The sequence below is a fragment of the Ranitomeya variabilis genome, chromosome 1, assembly GCF_051348905.1.
Source record: "Ranitomeya variabilis isolate aRanVar5 chromosome 1, aRanVar5.hap1, whole genome shotgun sequence".
Lineage (NCBI taxonomy): Eukaryota > Metazoa > Chordata > Amphibia > Anura > Dendrobatidae > Ranitomeya > Ranitomeya variabilis.
Genome location: NC_135232.1, coordinates 746,408,902 through 746,435,960, shown reverse-complemented (window position 1 = coordinate 746,435,960; position 27,059 = coordinate 746,408,902). Strand labels below are relative to the sequence as shown.

Here is a 27,059-nt window from a genome sequence, read left to right as displayed (position 1 = left end):
GGATGATAAATATCAAATATTATATTATTATTTTACTCACTTATATAACACCATTAATTCCACAGCGCTTTACATACATTATAATAGAAATATTCTGTTTAACCCCTTAAGAACCAGGGGTATTTCCATTTTTTTGCATTTCCATTTTTTGCCCCCCTTCTTCCCAGAGCCGTAACTTTTTATTTTTCCATCAATATGGCCATGTGAGGGCTTGGTTTTTGTAAGACGAGATGTACTTTTGAACAACACCATTGATTTCACCATATCGTGTACTGGAAAACAAGAAAAAAAATCTTAAGTGTGGTTAAATTGAAAAAAAAGTGCAATTCCATAAATATTTTTTTGTTTTTTGTTTTTACCACGTTCACTAAATGCTAAAACTGACCTTCCATTATGATTCTCCAGGGCATTGCGAGTTCATAGACATCAAACATGTCTAGGTTCTGTTTTATTTAAGGGATGAAAAAAATTCCCAAGTTTGTAAAAATGTTAAAATGTCGCCATTTTCCGAGACCCGTAGTGTCTCCGTTTTTCGGGATCTGGGTCCGGGATAGGACTGATTTTTTTAGCGCAAAGCTGATGGTTTTTATTGATACCATTTTTGAATAGATACATAATTCTGGTGCTTTGAGGTTTTTTTTGTTACGCAGTTTTCCGATAAATTCTTTTTATATATTGATAGATCGGGCGATTGTAAATCCAGCAAAACCAACAAATATGTGTATTTTTAATCAATTGTTGTATTGTGAATGGGGTGATTTGAACTTTTACATTTTTTTTTTAAAGCTTTTTTTTTGTACTTTTCACCTGCTTCAATAGTCTCCATGGGAGACTAGAAGCTGCGATCATACAATCACCTGTGCTACACTTAGGGCTGCAGCCCTGCTCCGTGTTACACAAATCGTCACTTGCTATTAGCACCAACCGCTGGGTGGCGCTCATAGCTATCAGACTATGTCAACCTCAGGGGTCTCCTGCAGACCCAGGGTAGCCAAGCTAACTCATCGGCGACCCGCGATCATGTGACACGGACGCAAATGTGCTTGATTAGTGACGCGCTTCCAGCGAGTGCATGCTAGGCTACTTTCACACTAGCGTCGTTTGGATTCCGTCGCAATGCGCCGCTGTGGCAAAAAACGCATCCTGCAAACGTGCCTGCAGGATGCGTTTTTTTGCCCATATACTTACATTAGCGGCGCATTGCGACGTATGTCCATACGTCGCACACTGGAAGCGTCGGCCCGTCGGCACAAAAAAAGTTACATGCACGAAAAAAACGTTACGTCGGGACCGCCATTTCCGACCGCGCATGCGCGGCCGGAACTCCGCCCCCACCTCCCCGGACTTCACATTGGGCGGCGGAAGCGTTGTAAGGCCGGCGTCACACTCGGCGTAAGACAATACGGTCCGTTTTTTACGGCCGTAATACGGCCGTAATACGGTGAAATGTTCCCAAAATAGTGATCCGTAGGCAGGGTGTGTCTGCGTATTTTGCGCATGTAATGTTGCGTATGCAATCCGTATTCCTACCGTAATGCGTATTTTTCACGCAACCTTCCAAAATGGACATTTAACGGTTTTTGAGGCTGTAATTGATTTAAATCAGCCTCAGAACCCCTATTTAAGGCCTCGACAACAGGTGGCACCCTCCCACATGTCCATTTTGTGTTTGGGCATTTGTTGGTGCATTCTCTCAATCTTTGCAGCATGTCTGACCTCCTCCACTTCACCCCAACGCAGCGGGTTTTGTATAACTGGCTCTTGTCACGTCGCTTTGGCCATCCCTATCCAGTTATTGCTGATCCGCGAAGGAGGAGAACAAGAATGTGGGTGCATCCTCTTCTAATGAAACGCCAAACTAAAGGCCATTTCAAGAGGCTCTATACAGCTCTGCGGCAACATCCCGATAAATTCTATCTATACTGTCGTATGACTATCACCACATTTGATAGATTGTTGGAGATTTTACGTCCTGGTATAACATATCAGGACACAAGGCTGCGCAAAGCCATATCCGCAGAGGAGCGTCTTCTACTAACCTTACGGTATGTATTACATATTTACCATACTCACATACTGTTTAGTTTTTCTTTTGAATCTTGTTTTTTCAAACATTTAGAACATTTAGTTTCAGGTAGATGTGGACAGTAGGTCACAAACATATATTTAAGCTTTAAACTAAGTTAAGAGTCAAGTTGATTTTTTTGTAGTTTGGCTTTTGAAGCCCTTATCCTGCTCTACATGAAATAACACAAAATTGGGCCTAGTAAGGTTTTGTGTATACTGGTTTAACCTAACTTATTTTTGTGGTTTTGTTTGTTTTTTCAGGTTCCTGACAACAGGCTTGTCATATGCGGGACTTCATCTGGAGTTTTTAATAGGCCGCTCAACAATTTCGGGCATTGTCCGTTTAACCTGTCGCCATATCTGGGAGAAAATGAAAGACATTGTTATGCCTGAGCCAAAGCAGGCTGATTGGATACAAATAGCCCGTGGTTACCAGCAAAATTGTGACTTCCCTAACTGCATTGGAGCCGTGGATGGGAAACATATCAGGGTACGTAAGCCGCCGAACTCAGGCTCCCAATTCTATAATTATAAGCAGTTTTTCTCTGTAGTTCTGTTAGCTGTAGTTGACAGTAACTACAGGTTTATAATTGTAGACATTGGGGCCTATGGGCGAACTGGAGACTCTAGGGTATTCAATTCGTCCATTATGGGTCGGCGGCTACGTGACAACCTGTTAGATCTCCCACCACCACAACAACTCCCAGGCTCCAATGCAGAAGCCGTGCCTTTTGTTTTTGTTGGAGATGAGGCCTTCCAACTTACCCGACATGTTATGAGGCCTTATCCACGGCGCAACCTTGACCACCGGAGGAAAATCTTTAATTTACGGCTTTCTCGGGCGCGGAGACTGGTGGAGTGTGCCTTTGGGATTCTGGTGGCCAAATGGCGTGTCCTCCAGTCTTCCATTCAGCTCAGTGAAACTTCAGTGAACGAAGTGATCAAAGCGTGTGTAATTTTGCATAATTACACCCGCATACATGATTGCTCATCAGATGCTAGTGGTGAACACATGTTGAGCAATGTGATTAGGCCTACACCACATGGCCCTCCTCCGCGCCGTCCCCTTTCTGGCATTAAAGTAAGGGATGTTTTCACAAATTATTTTGTCTCTCCTCCTGGTGCCACTCCCTGGCAAGAATATGCTGTGTCTCAGTTGTGATGAAATTTTTTTGCCCTTATCTTTCTTTAATACAATGTATTATGCCATTTTCAAAGGTAACGTGTGTGTCTGATGTCCTTAAGTACCATTTTTGTCGCAGACCATATGTGTGGGGTGTTGAAATGATTAGTCCACAAACATTTTTTGTTTTGTTTTCTTTTTTTAAAAAAAATGAGTAAACCTTTTTAGGCCAACTTGCCAACATATTTTTTTTTGACATGGTTTTTGTGGTGAAACAACAAACACAAAAAACAAAAACTACAACAGCCATGGGTTGGCTTAACATATATGGTCCTCATACAAAAGCCACACCAAATTAAAGATCCCTGTAAGTAGGCGGGGGAGAGAGCGGCAGCTCGGGGTCCTGTTCAGGGGGCGTTGGCTGCACCAATTGTCCTTGAGCCTGTGAGGAGGCAGTTGGTTGCGTAGCGGAACTCTGCCCTTGTCCATATTGGGCATTAGGTTGTTGGCCATAAATAAATTCACGCTGCAACTCCTGCTGACGCAGATATTGGTTGTAGTCAGACCCCATCCCAAAATGGCCATGTTGTCCAAACCCAGGTTGGGACCAGCCTACATCACTGGGTCTGGAAAAGTGGCCATATTGGGACTGGGGGTTGTAGGCGGCCATTTGTTGCAGTGCAGGCCTTTGCATAATTTGAGGTGGGATGGGCTGAGGTGGAGGCCTACGTGGAGTAGGTGGTGCAAATCCTGATTGAACCTGCCCCTGATGAGGAAATGGAAGGCGCAAAAGGTTTGAGGCAGAAAGCTGCCTGATCTCAATGAATTCAAATACCTCATAGGGGTTATTTGGAGGGGTGCTTAAATCAATCAGGATTTGCATGCACCCTCTCACACGTAGCCTGACCTCACGGGGAAGGGGACGAAGGTAGCGGGCAAGGCTGCGAGCAAAGGCCTCCTCACCATCATCTGTAGCTGCCCTGGCCAAATAATTAAGGACACCTGCGTCCACATCCCTCCTTGTCGCTTGCACCTCTCTCCTTCGGCGCCCTCTGGGTAAAGGCACAGCTGCCTGTGGGGATGCGACCGGTGGGCCAGTAGGACTGCTGCTCAGGCCTTGCTCCTCCTGGCTTGCATGGTCATGTGCTGATGAGGGTGGTGGGTCTTGATCTTGGCCACTTGGTGCTGGGTCTTGGGATGCAGGAGCATTTTGTCTTGGATTGATAGGGGGATCATATGAAGAAGATGGGCCTGCCACCTCTTCATCCACACCAACCGGATCAATTAATGCTTCAGATTCAGACCCAGTCTCCCTCTCTGTGAGGTTGGAGTGTGTTCTGTCAATAAACAATAAAGACAAAAAGAAAACAGGAAAGCGGTAAATATTTCCCACACATTATTTTCAAAAACATCTGTGACCTCATGTCAGTTCAGATATTTCATACAAAAGACAGAGCAGCAAGAGCTATCATTACAAAAACCCATGCTATCTGCTCTTCACACAGTGTGATACAAGATTTAGTCATTGAGCAACACAACCTGAGGAAAATTAAACCACAACACATCATACTGTCGCATACCATTTAAAAGATACCCAAACAGAGTGAAGACCCACCTCTTACAACAATCACATAAAATGCAGTAACCACATAGGTAAAAGAAAAAAAGGATGACCAGCTGGCCCCACGCCTACTGTATTGTCACCCATCCCTTGTTGGAGCTTGTGAGGCTTGGCGGCCAGGGTCCTCTCTCATCCTGGCCCATATTTTGGAAATTATTGTTAGCCATTTTGCTTTAGCATATCTTTACCACTCCTTACCAACAAAGTGCCATGGAATAACCGTAAAAACCAAAAAAATATTTTTTAAAAAAGGCGTAAAGTGTGGTGTGGTTTTGACTTACGCCCTTAAATCCATACTGCCATCCAAAAACGACAGACGGTCATAGTAGATGTATTTTCTTTTTTTGGGTGGTGCTGCTGACCCACTTCTTGCACGCATCTGACGTTCCCGCCGGTACTGGTCACGGATGCTGCGCCATCTTCTCATAACATCATCCACTGCAATGACATGGTCCAACATTTTGTTATTACCAAGCCCTCATTCTGCACATTGCTTAAAACAGTTGTCATTGATCTCAAAACAATCTTTTTTTTTTTTTTTTAGATAGCACCATAAAATACATGGTGCTGGACATGTGAAAGGGGTTACATACAGGGTTCTACATCTCCATAACAGTAAACAGGTTTACAGTGACAGACTGGTACTGAGGGGAGAGGACCCTGTCCTTGCAGAGTTACATTTCTGGAGTTTATAAAGACGAAACGTCAAAAGCATTATGAAAATCTGATCCTAAAGTAAGACCTCAATTATGACTAAACAAGGATGGGGAAGCATTTGGGAAGGAGACATAATGGGAAGACATTATTGTACTTACAGAGTTGGGTCTGCTCCGCAGGTGGCCTTTGGCCATAGTCAGGGAATAAGACCCCACATATTGCACGCCATGCTGCCTCTTTCCTGGCCCTGTTAGAATAATTTGCATCCCTCTGGTCCCAGATTTCTGGCCTTTCTTGGACCAGGATGAGGAGCATATCCACGTTGATAATGGTGGCCATGCTGCTTGTAACTCCGTGGAGGCGAGAACCAGACTTCCTGGATGTGTGTGGGGCGTTTTGAGCTAATTAGCATGTCTGAGATTGAAGATTGAGTGTTTGTCCCAATTCCTTGCACCTGGCGATGTCTGGAGATGTCTGGCGTATTTCTCGCAAGTCACACTGCTGGTCCGTGTGTAATCCGTATTTTTCTCGCCTCCATAGACTTTCATTGGCGATTTATTTGCGCAATACGGTGACAAACGCAGCATGCTGCGATTTTGTACGGCCGTAGAGGACCGTATAATACGGATCAGTAAAATACGGCTGATAGGAGCTGGGACATAGGGAATCATTGGGCCGTGTGTTATGCGTATTTTACGGATGTATTTTCTGCGCTCATACGTCCGGATAACTCGCCAGTGTGACGCCGGCCTAAAACTGCTTCCGCTGCCCACATCGGGCATTATTTTCACAACGGGCGTCGGCACATTGGGCCGACGCATAGCGACGGCCCCGTGCCGACGCTAATGTTAAAGTAGCCTTAGATGCCGCAGTCGAAGATTGACAGCAGCATTTAACATGTTAACAGCCACCGGTGTGTCGCAATTCCACCCGCGTCTGTTAAGGTACCTTCACACTAAACAACTTTCCAACGAGAACGACAATGATCCGTGACGTTGCAGCGTCCTGGATAGCGATCTCGTTGTGTTTGACACGCAGCAGCGATCTGGATCCTGCTGTGATATCGCTGGTCGGAGCTAGAAGCCCAGAACTTTATTTGGTCGTCAGATCGGCGTGTATCGTCATGTTTGACAGCAAAAGCAACGATGCCAGCAATGATTTACATGGAGCTAACGACCTGTGACGACCTGTGACAACGATAAGTGAGTCGCCGTTACGTCACAGGATCGCTCCTGCATCGTTCTGGAGCTGCTGTGTTTGACGTCTCTACAGCGACCTAAACAGCGACGCTCCAGCGATCGGCTCGTTGTCTATATCGCTGCAGCGTCGCTGAGTGTGACGGTACCTTTAGAGGCACATGACCGCTGATCAGATCAGCGGTCATGTGCCAGAAAAGATGCAGGCTCATCTCCGGAGCCCGCACCAAAGAGAGGGAGGCGCCCTATGACGGATATCTATCTATCTATCTATATCTATATATATATATATCTATGTGTGTGTGTGTGTGTGTGTGTGTGTGTGTGTGTGTGTGTGTGTGTGTGTGTGTGTGTGTGTGTGTGTGTGTATGTATATATATATATATATATATATATGTATATATATATATATATATATATATATATATATATATATATATATATGTTTATGTATATATATACACATACATGAACATATATATATATATATCTCTATCTATATATAAATATATATATATATATATATATATATATATATATATATATATATATATATATATATATATATATATATATATATATATATATATATATATACATACACACACACACACATACGTATGTGGATGTTAAGGGGTTAAGGGCAATGTACAGTGTAATAGTGGCTGGGTTTCCAAAAGTGACTTCTACTGATGTATTTTATATACAGTATGTGTGTTAGTACATAATGTGTGTGTGTATATATATCTCTATCTTGTAGCAGTTCAACTCACTCAGCGGTACACGGAAATAGAAAACATGAACACTGTCTGTTTAAATCTTCTGTTGGTTTATTATATAGACTGTATAAACCAACATGAAGGGAAAAGTAAACCCAGCCCTTCAAGAAAAACAGGAAAAGTAAAAAAAAAATAAAAATGATGTAACATTGTCCATACATTTGCAGGGTTATAGCTTGTTCACAATCATCTTTAGGAAAGGCTAGGTGATAGAAATTTCCCAGCTTTATAAAACCCAGCCTCCTCTAACCTTGTGCCAAAAACAGCAGCCATGGGTTCTTCTAAGCAGCTGCTGCTGCCTAGAACTCTGAAATTGGTGGAGGCCACAAAGCAGGAGAAGGCTGTAAGAAGAGAGCAAAGCGTTATCAAGTTGCCCTTTCCTCAGTTCAAAATGTAATTGTGAGAAATGGCAGTTACCAGGAAGAGTGGCGGTCAAGATAAGGTCTGGAAGGCCAAGCTAAATTTCAGTGGGAGCTGCTGGTAAAATTTTTTGCAAATCATAACCCCCGCTTAATTGTAAAAAAAACCTTCAGAAAGATTTAGCAGATTCTAGAGTTGTGGTACTTTGTTCTACTGTTCAGAGACACCTGCAAAAATATAGCCTTCATGGAAGAGTCATCAGAAGAAAAACTCTCCTGCGTTCTCACATAAAATTCAGCATCAGAAGTATGCAAAAGAACATCTAAACAAGCCTGAGGCATTTTGGAAACAAGTCCTGTGGACCGATGAGGTAAAATAGATCTTTCTGGCCACAATGCTCAAAGGTATGTGTGGATAAAAAGGGCACAGAATTTCATGAATAGAACATCTCGCCAACCATTAAGCGTGGGGGGGTGGATCAATCATGCTTTAGGATTGTGTTTCAGCCAATGGCACTGGGAACATTTCACGGGAAGAGAGAATGGATTAAATGAAATATCAACAAATTCTTGATGCAAACACCATGTGAAAGAAAGCTGAAGGTGAAAAGAGGAATAGGATGGCTTCTACAAAGGGATAATGATCCTAAACAGAAGTTAAAATCCACAATAGATTACCTCAAAAGGCACAAGCTGGAGGTTTTACAATGGCCCTCACAGTCCCCTGATCTGAACATCATTGAAAATCTGTGGCTAGACTTCGAAATAGCAGAGGAAGCAAGATGCCCCAGGAATCTCACAAAGCTGGAGGAATTCTCCAAGGAAGAATGGAGGAAAATCCCTCAAACAAGAATGGAAAGGGCTTATTCCCACTTGCGATGAAATCGAACAAATGCAATCTGATTAAAAATCAGATTGCATTCGGACCAATGTTATTCTATCACTGTGTGTTCATCTGCATTTTTTCCAGCTCGGATCGGAACACAATTGGACTGGAAAAAACTCGCCACATGCTGCGATTGTAATCAAAAATCGGATCGCATCCCACAATAGAAGTCAACGGGTGCGAAAAAAAGATTGCACAGCACTCGGACCATGCGACCGCTGTCTGATTTTTACACACGGGATCTCTTTGGAAAAGCCGTCAATTCACGTGCCGCATACAATAAAATCACAGAGTGACAGGTTAGAATAGAATAGATATATACACATGGCATACAGTGGGGGAAATAAGTATTTGATCCCTTGCTGGTTTTGTAAGTTTGCCCAAAGACAAAGATATGAACAGTCTATAATTTTTTAAGGGTAGGTTAATTTTAACATTCAGAGATAAAATATCAAAAATAAAATCCAGAAAAGCACATTGCATAAATGATATACATTTATTTGCATTTTGCAGTGAGAAATAAGTATTTGATCCCTCTGGAAAACAAGACTTAATACTTGGCGGCAAAATCCTTGTTGGCAAGCACAGCAGTCAGACGTTTTTTGTAGTTGATGATGAGGTTTGCACACATGTCAGGAGGAATTTTGATCCACTCCTCTTTGCAGATCATCTCTAAATCATTAAGATTTTGAGGCGGTCGCTTGGCAACTTGGAGGTTCAACTCTGTGTGTGTATATACTGTGTGTATATACTGTGTGTGTATATGCTTTGTGCGTATATACTGTGTATATATACTGTGTATATGCTTTGTGCGTATATACTGTGTGTATGCTTTGTGCGTATATACTGTGTGTGTATATACGCTCTGTGCGTATATACTGTGTGTGCATATGCTTTGTGTATATACTGTGTGTATATATGCTTTGTGTGTGTATACTGTGTGTATATACTGTGTGTGTACATGCTTTGTGTGTACAGTGGGTACAGAAAGTAATCAGACCCCTTTAAATGTTTCACTCTTTGTTTCATTGCAGCCATTTGGTAAATTCAAAAAAGTTCATTTTTTTCTCATTAATGTATACTCCACCACATCTTGACTGAAAAGAACAGAAAATTAGTAATTTTTGCAAATGTATTAAAAAAAAAACCTGAAATATCACATGGTCATAAGTATTCAGACCCTTTGCTCAGTATTGAGTAGAAGCACCTTTTGAGCTAGTAGAGTCATGAGTCTTCTTGGGAATGATGCATGCAGGGAAGTTTTTCACACCTGGATTTGGGGATCCTCTGCCATTCTTCCTTGCAGATCCTCTCCAGTTCCGTCAGGTTGGATGGTGGACATTGGTGGACAGCTATTTTCAGGTCTCTGCAGAGATGCTCACTTGAGTTTAGGTCAGGGCTCTGGCTGGGCCAGTCAAGAATGGTCACAGAGTTGTTCTGAAGCCAATCCTTTGTTATTTTAGCTGTGTGCTTAGGGTCAATGTCTTGTTGGAAGGTGAACCTTCGTCCAAGTCTGAGGTCCAGAGCACTCTGGAAGAGGTTTTCATCCAGGATATCTCTGTATGTGGCTGCATTCATGTTTCCTTCAATGACAACCAGTCGCCTGTCCCTGCAGCTGAAAACACCCCCATAGCATGATGCTGCCACCACCATGTTTCACTGTTGGGATTGTATTGGGCAGATAATGAGCAGTGCCTGGTTTTCTCCACACATACCACTTAGAATTATAACCAAAAAGGTCTATCTTTGTCTCATCAGACCGGAGAATCTTATTTCTCAGTCTGGGAGTCCTTCATGTGTTTTTTAAGAAACTCTATGCAGGCTTTCATGTCATGTCTTGCACTGAGGAGAGGCTTCCGTCTGGCCACTCTGCCATAAAGGCCCTACTAGTGGAGGGCTGCAGTGATAGTTGACTTTGTGGAACTCTCTCCCATCTCCCTATAGCATCTCTTGAGCTCAGCCACAGTGATCTTTGGGTTCTTCTTTACCTCTCTCACCAAGGCTCTTCTCCCACGATTGCACAGTTTGGCTGGACGGCCAGGTCTAGGAAGACGTCTGGTGGTCCCAAACTTCTTCCATTTAAGGATTATGGAAGCCACTGTGCTCTTGGGAACCTTGAGTACTGCAGAAATTCTGTTGTAACCTTGGCCAGATCTGTGCCTTGCCACAATTCTGTCTCTGAGCTCCTTGGCCTGTTCCTTTGACCTCATGATTCTCATTTGGTCTGACATGAACTGTGAGCGGTGAGGTCTTAGGCTACGTTCACATTTGCGTTGTGCGCCGCAGCGTCGGCGCCGCAGCGCACAACGCAAACAAAAACGCAGCAAAACGCATGCACAACGCTGCGTTTTGCGCCGCATGCGTCGTTTTTTTCATTGAATTTGGACGCAGCAAAAATGCAACTTGCTGCGTCCTCTGCGCCCCGACGCGGGCGCCGCAGCGACGCATGCGGCGCAAAACGCAAGTGCGCCGCATGTCCATGCGCCCCCATGTTAAATATAGGGGCGCATGACGCATGCGGCGCCGCTGCGGCGCCCGACGCTGCGGCGCTGGCCGCAAATGTGAACGTAGCCTTATATAGACAGGTGTGTGCCTTTCCAAATCAAGTCCCATCAGTTTAAACACAGCTGGACTACAATGAAGGAGTAGAACCATCTCAATGAGGATCACAAGGAAATGGACAGCATGTGCCATAAATATGAGGAAAAAGTCTGAATACTTATGACCATGTGATATTTCAGTTTTTCTTTATTAAATTAGCAAAAATTACTACATTTCTGGTTGGTTTTTTTTCAGTCAAGATGGGGCGCAGAGTGTACATTACTGTGAAAAAAATGAACTTTTTGAATTTACCAAATGGCTGCAATGAAACAAAGGGTGAAAAATTCAAAGGGGTTTGAATACTTTGCGTACCCACTGTATATACTGTGTGTATATACTGTGTTTATAAACTGTGTGAATATACCGTGTATACGGTATATACTGTGTGTGCTAAATGTGTATGTAGACACATGGGCGCCTCGGTCACCTCCGTCAGTGACTTTACAGCCCGGTGGCCATTTCTAGATGTCCCGAGGTTCTGTCCCTGCTCTCTATTAGTCAGTGGAGAGAGTAATCACAGGTCGTGGGATGAGCGGCTCCTCGGTTTCCTCACGTGGTCGATATATGGAACCGTTCACTCCAAGAACCAGAACCATTTTTTTCTGACAAATTTAATAAACAAATAATAATTAATAATAATAATAATTTGTATTTATATAGCGCCAACATATTCCGCAGCACTTTACAATTTTTCGGGACATGTACAGACAAATTCAATACAAGTTAAGACAATTTAAACAGTGACATTAGGAGTGAGGTCCCTGCTCGCAAGCTTACAATCTACAAGGAAATGGGGGGGACACAATAGGTGAAAAGTGCTTGTTATTTCAGATCTGGCAATTATAATAAATACCGGATTACTCACCGGTAATGCTCTTTTATAGAGCCCACGACAGCACCCACTAGAGAGGGGATCCGCCCCTAGGAACAGGAAACCTACAGAGAGATAAAAGGGGCGGCCCCCCCTCGCTCCTCAGTTGTTTTACAGAGAAAAGGAGGAACCGCCGCCAGGTTTTAGTTAACAGGTTCAGACATATATACATATTTACAACCTTATACTATATTACTCTACTAGCTGAAGAGCCCGGCGTTGCCTGGGCATAGTAAATATCTGTGGTTAGTTATAGCACCTCACTTCTCTTATTTTCCCATCACGCCTCTCATTTTCCCCATCACATCTCTCATTTTCTCCCTCACACCTCTCATTTTCCCCCTCACTCCTCTCATTCTCCCCTAACACTTGTCATTTCGACCTCACATCTGTCATTTTCCGATCACTCCACTATTTTCCCTCACTCCTCTCATTTTGCACTCACACCTTTTCATTTTCACCTCACACCTCTCATTTTCACCTCAGTATATACATGTTTGTCATCTCCCTTATATATAGTATACACCTGTATGTCATCTCCTGTATATAGTATATACCTGTATGTCATCTCCCCTGTATATAGTATATACCTGCTGTGTGTCATCTCCCCTGTATATAGTATATACCTGTATGTCATCTCCTCCTATATATAGTATATACCTGTATGTAATCTCCTCCTGTATATAGTATATACCTGTGTGTCATCTCACCTATATATAGTATATATCTGTGTGTCATCTCCTCCTGTATATAGTATATACCTGTATGTCATCTCCTCCTGTATATACTATATACCTGTAGGTAATCTGCTCCTGTATATAGTATATACCTGTGTGTCATCTCCTTCTGTATATAGTATATACCTGTATGTCATCTCCTGCTGTATGTAGTATGTACCTGTATGTCATCTCCTCCTCTATATAGTATATACCTGTGTGTCATCTCTCCTGTATATAGTATATATCTGTGTGTCATCTCCTCCTGTATATAGTATATACCTGTGTGTCATCTCCCCTGTAAATAGTATATACCTGTGTGTCATCTCCTCCTGTATATAGTATATATCTGTATGTCATCTCCTCCTGTATTAGACCTCGTTCACACGTTATTTGGTCAGTATTTTTACCTCCGTATTTGTAAGCTAAATTGGCAGCCTGATAAATCCCCAGCCAACAGTAAGCCCACCCCCTGGCAGTATATATTAGCTCACACATACACATAATAGACTGGTCATGTGACTGACAGCTGCCGGATTCCTATATGGTACATATCTTGCTCTTGTAGTTTGTCTGCTTATTAATCCGATTTTTATTTTTGAAGGATAATACCAGACTTGTGTGTGTTTTAGGGCGAGTTTCGTGTGTCAAGTTGTGTGTGTTGAGTTGCGTGTGGCGACATGCATGTAGCGACTTTTGTGAGATGAGTTTTGTGTGGCGACATGCGTGTAGCAACTTTTTGTGTGTCGAGTTGCATGTGACAGGTTAGTGTAGCAAGTTGTGTGCAGCAAGTTTTGCGCATGGCGAATTTTGCGCGTGGCGAGTTTTATGTGTGGTGCCTTTTGAGTATGTGCAAGTTTTGTGTGAGGCAACTTTTGCATGTGTTGCAACTTTTGTGCATGTGGCATTTTTTCCGCGTGTGCAAGTTTTGCGTGTGGCGAGTTTTCCATGAGGTGAGTTTTGCACATGTGGCGAGTTTTGCATGTGGAGAGTTTTGCGCGTGGCGAGTTTTGAGCGGCGACTTTTGTGTTTCGACTTTTATGTGGCGAGGTTGGTGTATGTGTGGTGAAATGTGCGCTGAGGGTGGTATATGTGTTCGAGCACGTGGTAGTGTGTGGCGCATTTTGTGTGTGTGTTCATATCCCCGTGGTGGTGTGGTGATTATCCCATGTCGGGGCCTCACCTTAGCAACTGTACAGTATATACTCTTTGGCGCCATCGCTCTCATTCTTTAAGTCCCCCTTGTTCACATCTGGCAGCTGTTAATTTGCCTCCAACACTTTTCCTTTCATTTTTTCCCCATTATGTAGATAGGGGCAAAATTGTTTGGTGAATTGGAAAGCGTGGGGTTAAAATTTCACCTCACAACATAGCTTTGACGCTCTCGGGGTCCAGACGTGTGACTGTGCAAAATTTTGTGCCTGTAGCTGCGACGGTTCAGATGCCAATCCCGGACATACACACATACATATACACACACACACACACACACACACACACACACACACACACACACACACACACACACACCTTTATATATTAGATTATTTACATCTCCCTACCAAGGCACCACGTGCAACTAAATAAAGGAAAAGGGAGGGATGTGAATGGGTGCTTTCGTGGGCTCTATAAAAGAGCATTACCGGTGAGTAATCCGGTATTTTCTATTCGCCACGACAGCACCCACTAGAGAGATTTACAGAGACTATAAACTGGGTGGGTTAACTGAGTCAAGAACCGAAACCCCAAAGGTTAGATCAGAAGCAGCAGATAGGTCTAATCTATAGTGCTTATAGAAGGTATTAGGCGAAGACCAAGTTGCAGCCTTACATATAAGGTCTATTGGCACATTCGCCCTTTCTGCCCAGGAAGTCGATAAGGCTCTTGTGGAGTGTTCTCCCACATGCATTGGAGGATCTCTTCCTCTAGCTTTATACGCTAAGATTATGGCATCTCTGATCCAGCGTGATAGCGTGCTTTTTGTGACTCTGGGACCTTTGGTTTTACCCTGAAAAGACACAAAGAGAGCCCTACTCTTCCTCCAGTCCCTAGTCCTTTCTAAATAGGCTAGAACAGTCCTTTTTACATCTAGGGTATGAAGTCTTACTTCTTCTGGAGTCGAGTGTTCTTCATAAAAGGTAGGTAATAAGATCTCCTGGGATCTATGAAAACTAGTGGCTACTTTAGGGAGATAACAAGGGTCCGTCTTCAAAATTATTCTATCAGATGTCACAGATAAAAAAGGAGGATCAATTGATAAGGCATGTAGGTCACTCACTCTTCTGGCAGATACCAATGCTACTAATAATATCTTTTTTAACGAGATGTTCTTTAATTCGGCCGTATGAAGAGGCTCAAACGGGCTCTGCGTCAAGGCATCTAAGACCAAGGTCAGATCCCACTGAGGCACCTGTGGTATATCTATTGGTTTTGACCGCTCACATGCCGATATAAAACGAGATATCCATCTATCACCTGCCACATCATAACCGAATAGAGCTCCTAGAGCTGAAACCTGAACTTTCAGAGTATTTACAGAAAGCCCCAATTCAAGCCCTTTTTGCAAGAACTCTAAAATTGAAAATATAGGCACCTCAGAAGAAAGTTGTGTTGTATGAAATTCAAGAAATTTCCTCCAGACCCTGACATAGATTTTGGTAGTAGAAGGCTTTCTACTCTTCATGAGGGTATCTATAAGCCCACTAGAAAAACCTCTTAGAGCTAATAACTGCCTCTCAAATTCCATACAGTTAAATTCATGCCCTTTACTGTTGTGAACTCTATTTCTGGGCTCCCTCTTGTGGTCACAAGTGGTACTGTGTGAGTGTTGTCTTTCTGCAGGTTGTGACTGGCATCAGCTGTCTCGTTATCTGTGGGCTGGTTTTCTATTTAAGCTCACTTGGACTCTCAGTCCATGCCTGCTGTCAATGTATTCAGTGCTATTCGGATTCCTTCTGACTACCTTGCTACCAGTCTCTTCAAGAGAAGCTAAGTTTCCGTTTTGTTCATTTTTTGATCATCTGTGTTCAATATGTTTCTTGTCCAGCTTGCTAATATGTGATTTCCCAGCTTGCTGGTAGCTCTAGGGGGCTGAGTTTCTCCCCCCCACACCGTTAGTTGGTGTGGGGGTCTTGAATTCTCAGCGTGGATATTTTGGTAGGGTTTTTTGCTGACCGCACAGTTCTCTGTCTGTTTTCTGCTATCTAGTATTAGCGGGCCTCATTTGCTGAATCTGTTTTCATTCCTACGTGTGTCTTTTCTCCTTACCTCACCGTTATTATTTGTTGGGGGCTTCCTATATCTTTGGGGTTATTTCTCTTGAGGCAAGTGAGGTCTTGCTTTCTCTTTAGGGGTAGTCAGTTTCTCAGGCTGCGTCGAGACGTCCAGGATTTTAGGCACGTTCACCGGCTACCTTTAGTGTGTTTGGATAGGATCAGATTTGCGGTCAGTCCAGTTACCACCTCCCTAGAGCTTGTTCTTTGCTTAGTAACTTAGCTGGTATTTCCTGTGATCCCCAGCCACTAGGATCATAACACTTTACCCGAGGATGGAAAAACGGTCCCTGAGACAGTAGGTCCTTGGTCTGTGGCAGAATCCAAGGGCCTGTAGTTGACATTGCCCTGAGCCATGAAAACCATGGCCTTTTGGGCCAAAATGGGGCTACCAACAGAACTCTTGCCCCTTCCTCCCTTATTTTTCTTATTACTATAGGTAACAGATTCCATGGAGGGAATGCATAAGCCAGGTCGAATGTCCATGGCACCTGAAGGGCATCAAATATGTCCGGGTTGTCTAGTCTGCATAGGGAAGCAAATGTTTTGACTTGACGTTTGGACCTTGTTGCAAATAGGTCTATTTGAGGCATGCCCCACCGGGTTGTTATCAATTTGAAAATTCTTCTGTTGAGCATCCATTCCCCTTGATGAAGGGTGTGACAGCTGAGGAAATTGGCACGAAAGTTGTCTATGCCTCTGATGTGTACCGCTGACAAGGACAAGAGATGATTTTCGGCTAATATCATGATGTCTGATGTAACTTCCATGAGAGTGTGACCGTGTACCTCCTTGATGGTTCAGATAGGCCACGGCAGAGGTGTTGTCGGTGAAAACCCTTGTGTGAGAGCCTCGTAGCTGGGGAAGAAAGTGGAGTAGGAAATAATATATGGCTTTTAATTCTTTAACATTAGAGGATTTATCAGATTCCGATCTGGACCAAAGACCCTGAACCACCTGATCTTGAAAATGTGCCCCCCAGCCTTCAGGACTGGCATCTGTGGTCACTATACTAGAAGGAGTGATAACCCATAGCACCCCTTTCGATAGATTTTCCCAATTTAACCACCATGTAAGGGAATGTACTACTTCTGACGTTAGATAAACTGTCTGATCCAAATGTCCTCGACTTCTAATGTCCTCCTATAATATAAATTTCTGTAGCTGTCTGGTATGAAATTGCGCCCATTTAACTGCAGGGATACATGAAGTCAGTGAACCTAGCAACGACATAGCGCTTCTCAGTGACATACTACGTTTTTTAATTGCTAAGCCCACTTTGTCAACTATGGAAACTTTCTTATCATCAGGCAACCAACATACTTGGTCAACTGAATCCAGAAGGAGCCCTAGGAACTTTTGACAAGTAACAGGTTGGAGTCTGGATTTTTCCCAGTTGACAATCCAGCCAAGCGTCTGTAAAGAAAACGCCACTTCCTCCAACCTTTGTTCACACTGTAGGGCATTTCTTCCCACAATTAGGAGATCATCCAGATATGGAATGACCAGTGTGTCCTTTAATCGTAAAAAGGACATTACCTCCAATAACAATATAGTAAAAACCCTTGGAGCCATAGATAGGCCAAAGGGCATTGCTCTATATTGTAGATGACGAACCTGACCGTCTATAAAAACTGCTACCCGAAGAAACTGCTGGTGTGACTGGTGTATAGGAAGATGGTAATAAGCATCTTTAAGATCCAGTACTACCATGTAACAGTTAGGGAACAAATTTTTAATGGCTGACCGAATGGATTCCATTTTAAATGGTCTGGGTTTTATGAAAGTGTTCAGCTTTCTTAAATTAAATATAGTTCTAAAGGATCCGTCAGGTTTAGTAATCAGAAACAAGGGGGAGTAGAACCCTCTCCCTATTTGAGATGACGGAACCTCTATTAAGACCCGTTTGGCCAAAAGGGACCTAATTTCAATTTCCAGTGCCTCTTGCTGTAGTCTGGAATTTAGGGAGGTGAGAAGGAAGGAATCCGGAGGTTTCCGGATAAAGTCTAGGGTGAGGCCTGAAGATATTAAATTTATGGCCCATGGATTTACGGTTATCTTCTTCCACTGATCAATAAATCCCAGAAGTCTACCGCCCACTGGTGGAATAGGGTTCCCGGAATTTTTCGGCTGGCCTGAAGGGACGTTTCTTGAACAAATTGCCATTCTGCCTGAACTCCTTGTTTCTCCATTGGTCCTTAAAGCCTCCCTTTCTGCCAAATGATGGCTTCCTGAATGCCCTTCTGTAAGAAGGAACAAAGTGATTAGGGAACCCCTTCTTTCTCTCACCCGCCTTAGTGAGTATCTCATCCAAAACGGTTCCAAAGAGGTACTCACCCTGAAAGGGTATGGCACACAATTTGGATCCCCCTTCCAGTTTTTTAGCCATAATGCTCGCCGAGCAGTATTGGAGAGGCTAGCTGTCCTGGCCGCCAGGCGGAGAGAATCCACAGAGGCATCAGATATAAAAGCCGCAGCACCCTTAATCAAGGGAATAGACGCACGTAATTTCTCCCTGGATACGCCACTTCTGATATTTTGGTCCAGCTGCTCTAGCCAAACTAGCATAGACCTACTGGTACACGTGGCTGAGATTGCCGGCTTGAATGCAGTGACACAAGCTTCCCACGATTTTTTAAGAAGTGCGTCCGATTTCCTATCCATGGGATCGGATAAGGAACCTGCATCCTCCACAGGTAGAGAAGAACGGCGAGACATAGATGCAACAGCCGCATCAACTTTTGGTATTTTAGCCCAGGAATTCAAATCCTCGTCATCAAAGGGGTAGCGTCTTTTGCAGGATACTGGCACAAACCCCTTTTGTCCCTTACTCCATTCTCTCTTAACGAGGTCCTTTATAGCCTGGTTTACTGGAAAAACGTGACCTTTTCGCTGAGAGAGACCCGCGAACATAACCTCCTGTGGCGTTTGGGGTTCTTTTGCTTCAGACACCCCCATTGTGCTCCTTACTGACTTAACCAGATTGTTCACGCCATCAGTTGGAAAACAGACATGGTCCTCTTCATCTGATGAACCAGATGGGTGAGAGACATCTGAGTCAACCTCCCCACTTTCTGCTGATGTGTCAGCTCTCGGTGAGGATACTCTACTCCTCTTTTCAATATGTATGGAGGGACCACTTCCCAACGACTGGAGTTCTTCCCGAATCATTAGTCGTATTTCATTTAACTTAACGGACTCCTCCTGTCGCAGGGTGTTATCTATACATGCCTGACACAGCTTCTTAGAATAAGAGTCAGGCAGGGGCTCGGTACATATAGCACACTGTTTGTGCTTAGTCTTCCCTGTGCTTTTTCCCTAAAAAGGAACATAAGCAGAGGAAACGAATATAAGATTCAGCGAGGCTGTGTATCCACTCACCCAGAAGTATAACTATATACCGGCTGCTGGGTTGTTCGCCTGGCCTGGGGTGTGGAACGGGACGACTTCCTTCCCGATTTGTCAGTGGAATCACTCTTTTTAGAGTGTCCACTATTCCTTTTTGTAGCATCACCACTGGGTAGTGGCTCTCCCACGGGGTGCTCACAGACCTCCTCTTGGGACGACATAATGGCACACTGCCTGCACTACTAAATGATCATTTATAGTGCAGGACTTCCAAACACACACCCCTTCCTGCCGCTGTGTCTTTTTTTTTTTTTTTTACCTGCCCATATTCGCATTCAGGGAGCAAATGGGACCGCCTGGAGGAATCCAACATGGCGGTTCCCCCGGAAATACAATGCCGACCTCAGAGGTTCGGCTGTAACTACATCCGGGATCCGGTCTCACTGCGCATGCGCCAGCGTCTCGCCGGCAGATTCCCGGGAACGGCCACCCACCACGTCACCACCATACCTGAGGGACCGGGGGGCCGCCGCTATCCAGCTCTGCATAACTGGAGGACAATCCAGACCGGGACAGACCAGGTACCATCGCACTCCTTCGGCCGTCCCCAACAACGATGTCCCAGCAGGGAGATCGTTGCTAACTTCAGGCCCCACAGCCGGCCGCAACAGATGAGGAGGGAACCAACAGGAACCCCCGACTCTGCCCACCCGCTCTGGAGCCCCTGTCGCTCAGCAGAGACGCACAGGCGGCATCCAGGCGAGTTCTTTCTCTTCCAAGTACTGCACTAGAGTCTTCTCTGTGGGTTCCCTTCTAGGAACAGGAAACCAACTGAGGAGCGAGGGGGGGCCGCCCCTTTTATCTCTCTGTAGGTTTCCTGTTCCTAGGGGCAGATCCCCTCTCTAGTGGGTGCTGTCGTGGCGAATAGAAAATAGGGATTTTCATATAAAGCTGCATGATCCGGTCATCAGCCCGTGTGTTTAAGTGCAATAGTCAAGTATCAAGTGCAGTTAATCGTGTGTATGGAGGGTGTGGAGACAGATGAATAGTAGGGTGCAGATTTAGAATAATATTTGGAAGGATGGAACAGGGCAAAGTTAGTTTACTGAGTAGTTGATGTGGTAGGCTTGTTTGAAGAGATGGGTTTTCAAAGCGCGCTTGAATAGTTCGGGGCTAGGTATCAGTCTGATCGTCTGGGGAAGTGCATTCCAGAGAGCTGGCGCAGCACGAGAGAAGTCTTGGAGACGGAAGTGCGAGGTTTGGATTACGGGAGATGTTAGCCTTAGGCCATTTGTAGAAAGGAGGGCACGTGTAGGGCGAGAGACAGAGATGAGAGAGGAGATATAAGGCGGTGCACAACTGTGGAGGGCTTTATGGGTGAGAGATGAGTTTATACTGGACCCTGTAGCGAATGGGTAGCCAGCGTAATGACTGGCACAAGATGGAGGCATCGGTGAAGCGGCTGGACAGAAATAGGACCCTGGCTGCCGCATTCAAGATGGATTGGAGAGGAGAAAGTATGGTAAGAGGGAGACCGATCAGAACAGAGTTTCAGTAGTCCAGACGAGAATGAATAAGAGCAACATTAAGAGTCTTAGCAGTTTCAAAGGTGAGAAAAGGTCGGATTCTGGAGATGTTTTTAAGATGCAGGTGACAAGAGCGAGTGAGTGATCGGATATAGGGAGTAAAGGAAAGTTCGGTGTCGAATAGGACCCCAAGACAGCGGGCATGCTGCTTGGGAGCTATGGTTGAACCCTCCAGGGTAATTTCGATGTTGGGAAGAGTGAGGTTAGTAGAAGGGAGAAACACAAGAAGTTCCGTTTTGGAGAGATTTAGTTTCAGGTAGAGGGAGGACATGATGTTAGAGACAAAAGACAGACAATTCTTGGTATTTTGAATTAGGGTAGGGGTGATGACAGGGGAAGAAGTGTATAATTGGGTGTCATCAGCATAGAGATGATACTGGAACCCAAATCTGCTGATTGTTTGTTCAATAGGGGCCGTGTATAGAGAGAAGAGGAGGGGGCCTAGGACTGAGCCCTGATACCCCGATAGTAAGGGGACAAGGAGAGGAAGAGGAGCCAGCAAAGGATACAGTGAAGGAGCCGTCAGAGAGGTAGGAGGAGAACCAGGGGAGGGCTGTGTCCTTGAGGCCTATAGAGCGGAGCATAGTGAGAAGGAACTGGTGATCCACAGTGTCTAATGCGGCAGATAGATCCAGGAGAATCAGCAGAGAGCAATGACCTTTGGATTTAGCTGTTATTAGATCATTAGAGACTTTAGTGAGGGCAGTTTCAGTGGAGTGTCAAGAGCGAAAACCAGATTGTAAGGGGTCGAGAAGAGAGTTATTCGAGAGGTAGCGGATTAGACGGGAGTGGACCAAGCGTTCCAGGAGTTTAGAGATGAAGGAAGGGTTAGAGACAGGTCTGTAGTTAGCAGTGCAGTTCTGGTCCAGGGATGGCTTTTTAAGTAAATACGTTATGATGGCATGTTTAAATGAGGAGGGAAAGATACCTGAAGAAAGAGAGAGGTTAAATATTTTAGTCAGGTGAGTGGTGACCACTGGTGAGAGAGACTGCAGGAGAGGTGAAGGAATGGGGTCACTGTTGCAGGTTGTAGGCCGAGCAAAAGCGAGGAGCTTGGAAACTACTTCTTCTGAAACAGACTCAAAGATGTCTAGTGAGCTTGAGGTGCGGAAGGGAAGGGGATCCAGGCCCTGAGGAGATTGGGCTGAGATATCCTGATGGATGTGGTTGATTTTTTCTAGGAAGTAAGTGGCCAGATCCTCACCACTGAGATTGGTGATGGGGGCCTGTACTTTAGGTTTCAGGAGGGAGTTTAAGGTTTCAAAAAGTCGTTTTGGGTTGTTGGATAGTGAGGTGATGAGGGTGGTGAAGTAGGATTGTTTGGCCAGATAAAGGGCAGAGTTATAGGTTTTGAGCATGAACTTATAGTGGATGAAGTCTTCTGCTAAGAGATATTTTCTCCACTGCCGCTCTGCACACCTTGAGCAACGCTGAAGAAAGCGTGTTTGCATAGTGTGCCAGGGCTGCCGTTGTCTGTGTCGGGTCTTTCTGCGTGTAGAAGGTGCTGCTTCGTTTAGGGCATTCGTCAATGTATTATTGAAGTGTGACAATGCTAAGTCTGGACAGGAGAGGGAGGAGATGGGGGCTAGAGATGTGTGGAGATTGTCCATAAGCTGCTGGGTATTAATGGAACGTGTATTCGGATAAGTGTGGTAAGTGGGGGTGTCCTGAGTGAGGAGACAATTCTTGACAGAGAAGGAAAGAAGGTTGTGGTCCGAAAGCGGGAGAGGGGAGTTAGTAAAGTTGTGCAGCGATCCGGGACGGGAGAAAACCAGGTCCAGAGTATTCCCGTCCTCATGCGTAGGAGAATTAGTAAACTGTGAGAGGCCGAATAAAGAAGTTAGAGAAAGATGAGAGGCAGATTGGGAGAGGGGATCATTGATGGGGATGTTAATGTCTCCCATGATGAGGGTGGGGATGTCACAGGATAGAAAGTGAGTAAGCCAGGTGGCAAAGTGGTCTAGAAACAGGCGGGAGGAGCCTGGAGGGCGATAAACAACCGCTACCCACAAGGAGAAGGGCTTAAAGAGTCTGATGGCGTGGACTTCAAAGGAAGGAAATGTAAGTGAGGGAACCGGGGGGATGACCTGGAAAGCAAATTGTGATGAAAGGAGCAAACCAACACCCCCACCCTGTCTGTTTTCAGGTCTGGTGGTATGTGAAAATTTCAGCCCACCAAACGAGAGAGCGGCAGCGGCGGTGGTGTCTGAATGCTGGATCCAGGTTTCAGTAAAAGCCAGAAGGTTAAGGGAATTAGAGAGGAAAAGAGCGTGAATGTAAGTTAGTTTGTTACACACAGACCGTGCATTCCAGAGAGCACAGTGGAAAGCCATAGGAGAAGGCATGCACTGAATGTTAATAAGATTAGCAGGGTTTCTATATGAAGCTGGAGGAGAGTAATGTATGCTGGTGGAGGGAGGGCCAGGGTTAGGGGAGATGTCGCCTGCAACTAGTAGAAGGAGAAAAAAACAGAAAGAGCAGGTGGTGGGATGATTTGTATGAACGTTTTGAGTGCTGCATTGAGATAGTGGCTGGTTTGGAGTGGTTAAGAAATGTCAGTATAGCCTGAGAGTTATACAGTGGGGCAAAAAAGTATTTAGTCATTCAGCAATAGTGCAGGTTCCACCACTTAAAAAGATGAGAGGCGTCTGTAATTTACATCATAGGTAGACCTCAACTATGGGAGACAAACTGAGAAAAAAAAAATCCAGAAAATCACATTGTCTGTTTTTTTATCATTTTATTTGCATATTATGGTGGAAAATAAGTATTTGGTCAGAAACAAAATTTCATCTCAATACTTTGTAATATATCCTTTGTTGGCAATGACAGAGGTCAAAGGTTTTCTGTAAGACTTCACAAGGTTGCCACACACTGTTGTTGGTATGTTGGCCCATTCCTCCATGCAGATCTCCTCTAGAGCAGTGATGTTTTTGGCTTTTCGCTTGGCAACACGGACTTTCAACTCCCTCCAAAGGTTTTCTATAGGGTTGAGATCTGGAGACTGGCTAGGCCACTCCAGGACCTTGAAATGCTTCTTACGAAGCCACTCCTTCGTTGCCCTGGCGGTGTGCTTTGGATCATTGTCATGTTGAAAGACCCAGCCACGTTTCATCTTCAATGCCCTTGCTGATGGAAGGAGGTTTGCACTCAAAATCTCACGATACATGGCCCCATTCATTCTTTCATGTACCCGGATCAGTCGTCCTGGCCCCTTTGCAGAGAAACAGCCCCAAAGCATGATGTTTCCACCACCATGCTTTACAGTAGGTATGGTGTTTGATGGATGCAACTCAGTATTCTTTTTCCTCCAAACACGACAAGTTGTGTTTCTACCAAACAGTTCCAGTTTGGTTTCATCAGACCATAGGACATTCTCCCAAAACTCCTCTGGATCATCCAAATGCTCTCTAGCAAACTTCAGATGGGCCCGGACATGTACTGGCTTAAGCAGTGGGACACGTCTGGCACTGCAGGATCTGAGTCCATGGTGGCGTAGTGTGTTACTTATGGTAGGCCTTGTTACATTGGTCCCAGCTCTCTGCAGTTCATTCACTAGGTCCCCCCGCGTGGTTCTGGGATTTTTGCTCACCGTTCTTGTGATCATTCTGACCCCACGGGGTGGGATTTTGCGTGGAGCCCCAGATCGAGGGAGATTATCAGTGGTCTTGAATGTCTTCCATTTTCTAATTATTGCTCCCACTGTTGATTTCTTCACTCCAAGCTGGTTGGCTATTGCAGATTCAGTCTTCCCAGCCTGGTGCAGGGCTACAATTTTGTTTCTGGTGTCCTTTGACAGCTCTTTGGTCTTCACCATAGTGGAGTTTGGAGTCAGACTGTTTGAGGGTGTGCACAGGTGTCTTTTATAGTGATAACAAGTACAAACAGGTGCCATTACTACAGGTAATGAGTGGAGGAAAGAGGAGACTCTTAAAGAAGAAGTTACAGGTCTGTGAGAGCCAGAAATCTTGATTGTTTGTTTCTGACCAAATACTTATTTTCCACTATAATATGCAAATAAAATGATAAAAAAACAGACAATGTGATTTTCTGGATTTTTTTTTCTCAGTTTGTCTCCCATAGTTGAGGTCTACCTATGATGTAAATTACAGACGCCTCTCATCTTTTTAAGTGGTGGAACTTGCACTATTGCTGACTGACTAAATACTTTTTTGCCCCACTGTACATGGGAGAGGGGAGAAGGGAGGGGTGGATATAGAGAGAGTGCCTAGAATGTGTTAAAGGGCAGGCGAGTTATGAGAAAGCAGAAGTAAAAACAAATAAGAAGCAGATTGATATGATCAATGCATAATGTAGTATGACTGACCAAGAAGCATGATTGTTTATAAAACTTATGCACCTATTACCTGTCTCCTGCCCTGTCCAACTGCCATTGTCTAAAGGCCAAGCACTTTATACTGTTGCACACGCGACACCGCACGCGTCCTATCCCAGCCAGACTAAATATATATGAATGGAGTTACTGCTAGCACCATGAACCAAATGGCCACTATCAGCAATTAACCAATTAGCATAAGGCCAGAGCAGGCATTACTATGCAGGGTAAACAACCAACAAGGCCATAAAACAGTGGGAAGAAAAAAAAAAAAAAAGCTTTGAACACTTTGAATCAGAAACCAAAAACAGAGAGAAAAAAACAAAACAAACAAAAAAAAAGCACAGGAGTGATGGAAAAGTTACCATGAGCAAAGCTTGCTAAATATGGTTCTGTTCACACTTGCAGTCAGCACACACATGGATGATGGAAAAATTACCTGTGTGAAGAAGAGAGGAACATCAGCTTCATTGCCATTAACTGCCAAGCACTTTATACTGTTGCAACAAAGAAAAAAACTGAGAGAAAAAGGTAGTCGCCCATAGCAACCAGACGCTTCACTGCATGCTAAGCTCTGCTCTGGTTGCTATGGGCGAGCGAGTGATAACTGGTCTCCATTACCACAAGGGTCGGCGGTGCAGAGCCATACAGCTCTTGGCGGCAGGCCCACCCCATTCTTGTGGACTGTTCACATAACTTTGCAGGGGTTGTTTCCACAAAGAAATGTGGTAATAAATAATTCGATTGTAAACAAAAATTAAATGTTTAAGAACAGATTGTCATTTCGTGTCTACAGCTCCAATGCAGGCCTTTGTATCACCATGGTAACAGACAACACATCCCGTGTAGTGAGATGATCTGGAGTAGGAGCATCCGCGACACAGGGTGCTGCAGCCAGCCGCTGGGAGACAGACAACTGCTAGGACAAAGCTGGCGGCTGCGCCTTCTGCTAAACCGAAAGTGTCCAGCGGGTACACAACATTGGCGTCCTCCAGTGGCGTCACCGAGAATAGCTTATACCGAGGGGGCGTGGTTTCTGGAAAAGCGAGGTTTGGAACGCTCGTCGTGGAACGCAACTTCCTGTTTCCGGTCACTAAGATTCCCGCTAACAACTTGCAAATTACGCGCGAAAGTTGAAAACGCGGAGTGAGGAGGCGCCGACACCCGGTACGTGCGATTGTCTGCGTTTTCTGTGCGACTTGTCATTGTCAGTGATCCGCGCACCTCACTGCTCAGGTGCCCATTCTTTAGGGCTTGTCCGGGTGTCGGAGCTATCACTTCCCGTGTTCAGTGATGAGACTATATGGGAATAATGTGGTCTTATCGGGGTTGTGCCCCATGTCCTGTTATACGTGTGCAGGCAGCCCTGCTATTACGGATACAGATCCGTCCTCGTCTATCACTCATTCTCCACAATGGGCTTCTTGGGGACAGACAGATGTTCATGAAGGGGAATAGTGATGCGACCAATCAGGTGGCTGCTCACAGTGTACATCACGCCTGCGAGAACTAAGAGGCGACATCTGATTTGTTGCCAGGAATAACGCTGTCACTTGCTTTGTCCCCCTGACTGGATCCAGAAATAATTTTTAGGCTATGTGCACACGTTGCAGATTAGCGTAAGGATTTTATTGTGTGGAT

General features: G+C 44.6%; 3 protein-coding genes across 5 annotated transcripts in view; 1 reads left to right on the top strand and 2 right to left on the bottom strand.

Moving 5' to 3' along the window:
* SOCS4 (suppressor of cytokine signaling 4) overlaps positions 1-12,235 on the bottom strand; it is a 36,150-nt gene extending 23,915 nt beyond the window's left edge. Inside the window, exon 1 of the mRNA XM_077269962.1 lies at positions 12,155-12,235. The gene's annotated coding sequence lies outside the window, so the exon portion shown is untranslated. The remainder of the gene's footprint in view (positions 1-12,154) is intronic.
* The window catches only part of WDHD1 (WD repeat and HMG-box DNA binding protein 1), a 125,308-nt gene that overhangs the window by 17,044 nt on the left and 81,205 nt on the right, over positions 1-27,059 (top strand). The window contains exon 1 of one of the 3 annotated variants that reach the window (XM_077269924.1): positions 26,457-26,585. The exons of 1 other annotated variant lie outside the window; for it this stretch is intronic. The gene's annotated coding sequence lies outside the window, so the exon portion shown is untranslated. Of the gene's footprint in view, positions 1-26,456; positions 26,586-26,614; positions 26,655-27,059 lie in introns of those variants that run through there. One more of the 3 variants, XM_077269934.1, reaches the window with a different exon arrangement.
* LOC143782452 (uncharacterized) lies at positions 3,394-5,409 on the bottom strand. Its single transcript, XM_077269915.1, has 2 exons — positions 5,093-5,409; positions 3,394-4,527 (listed from the first exon to the last, which is right to left on the bottom strand). The coding sequence occupies exons 1-2, from the start codon at positions 5,269-5,271 to the stop codon at positions 3,546-3,548; spliced, it is 1,161 nt and encodes a 386-aa protein (XP_077126030.1). The 5' UTR covers positions 5,272-5,409; the 3' UTR covers positions 3,394-3,545.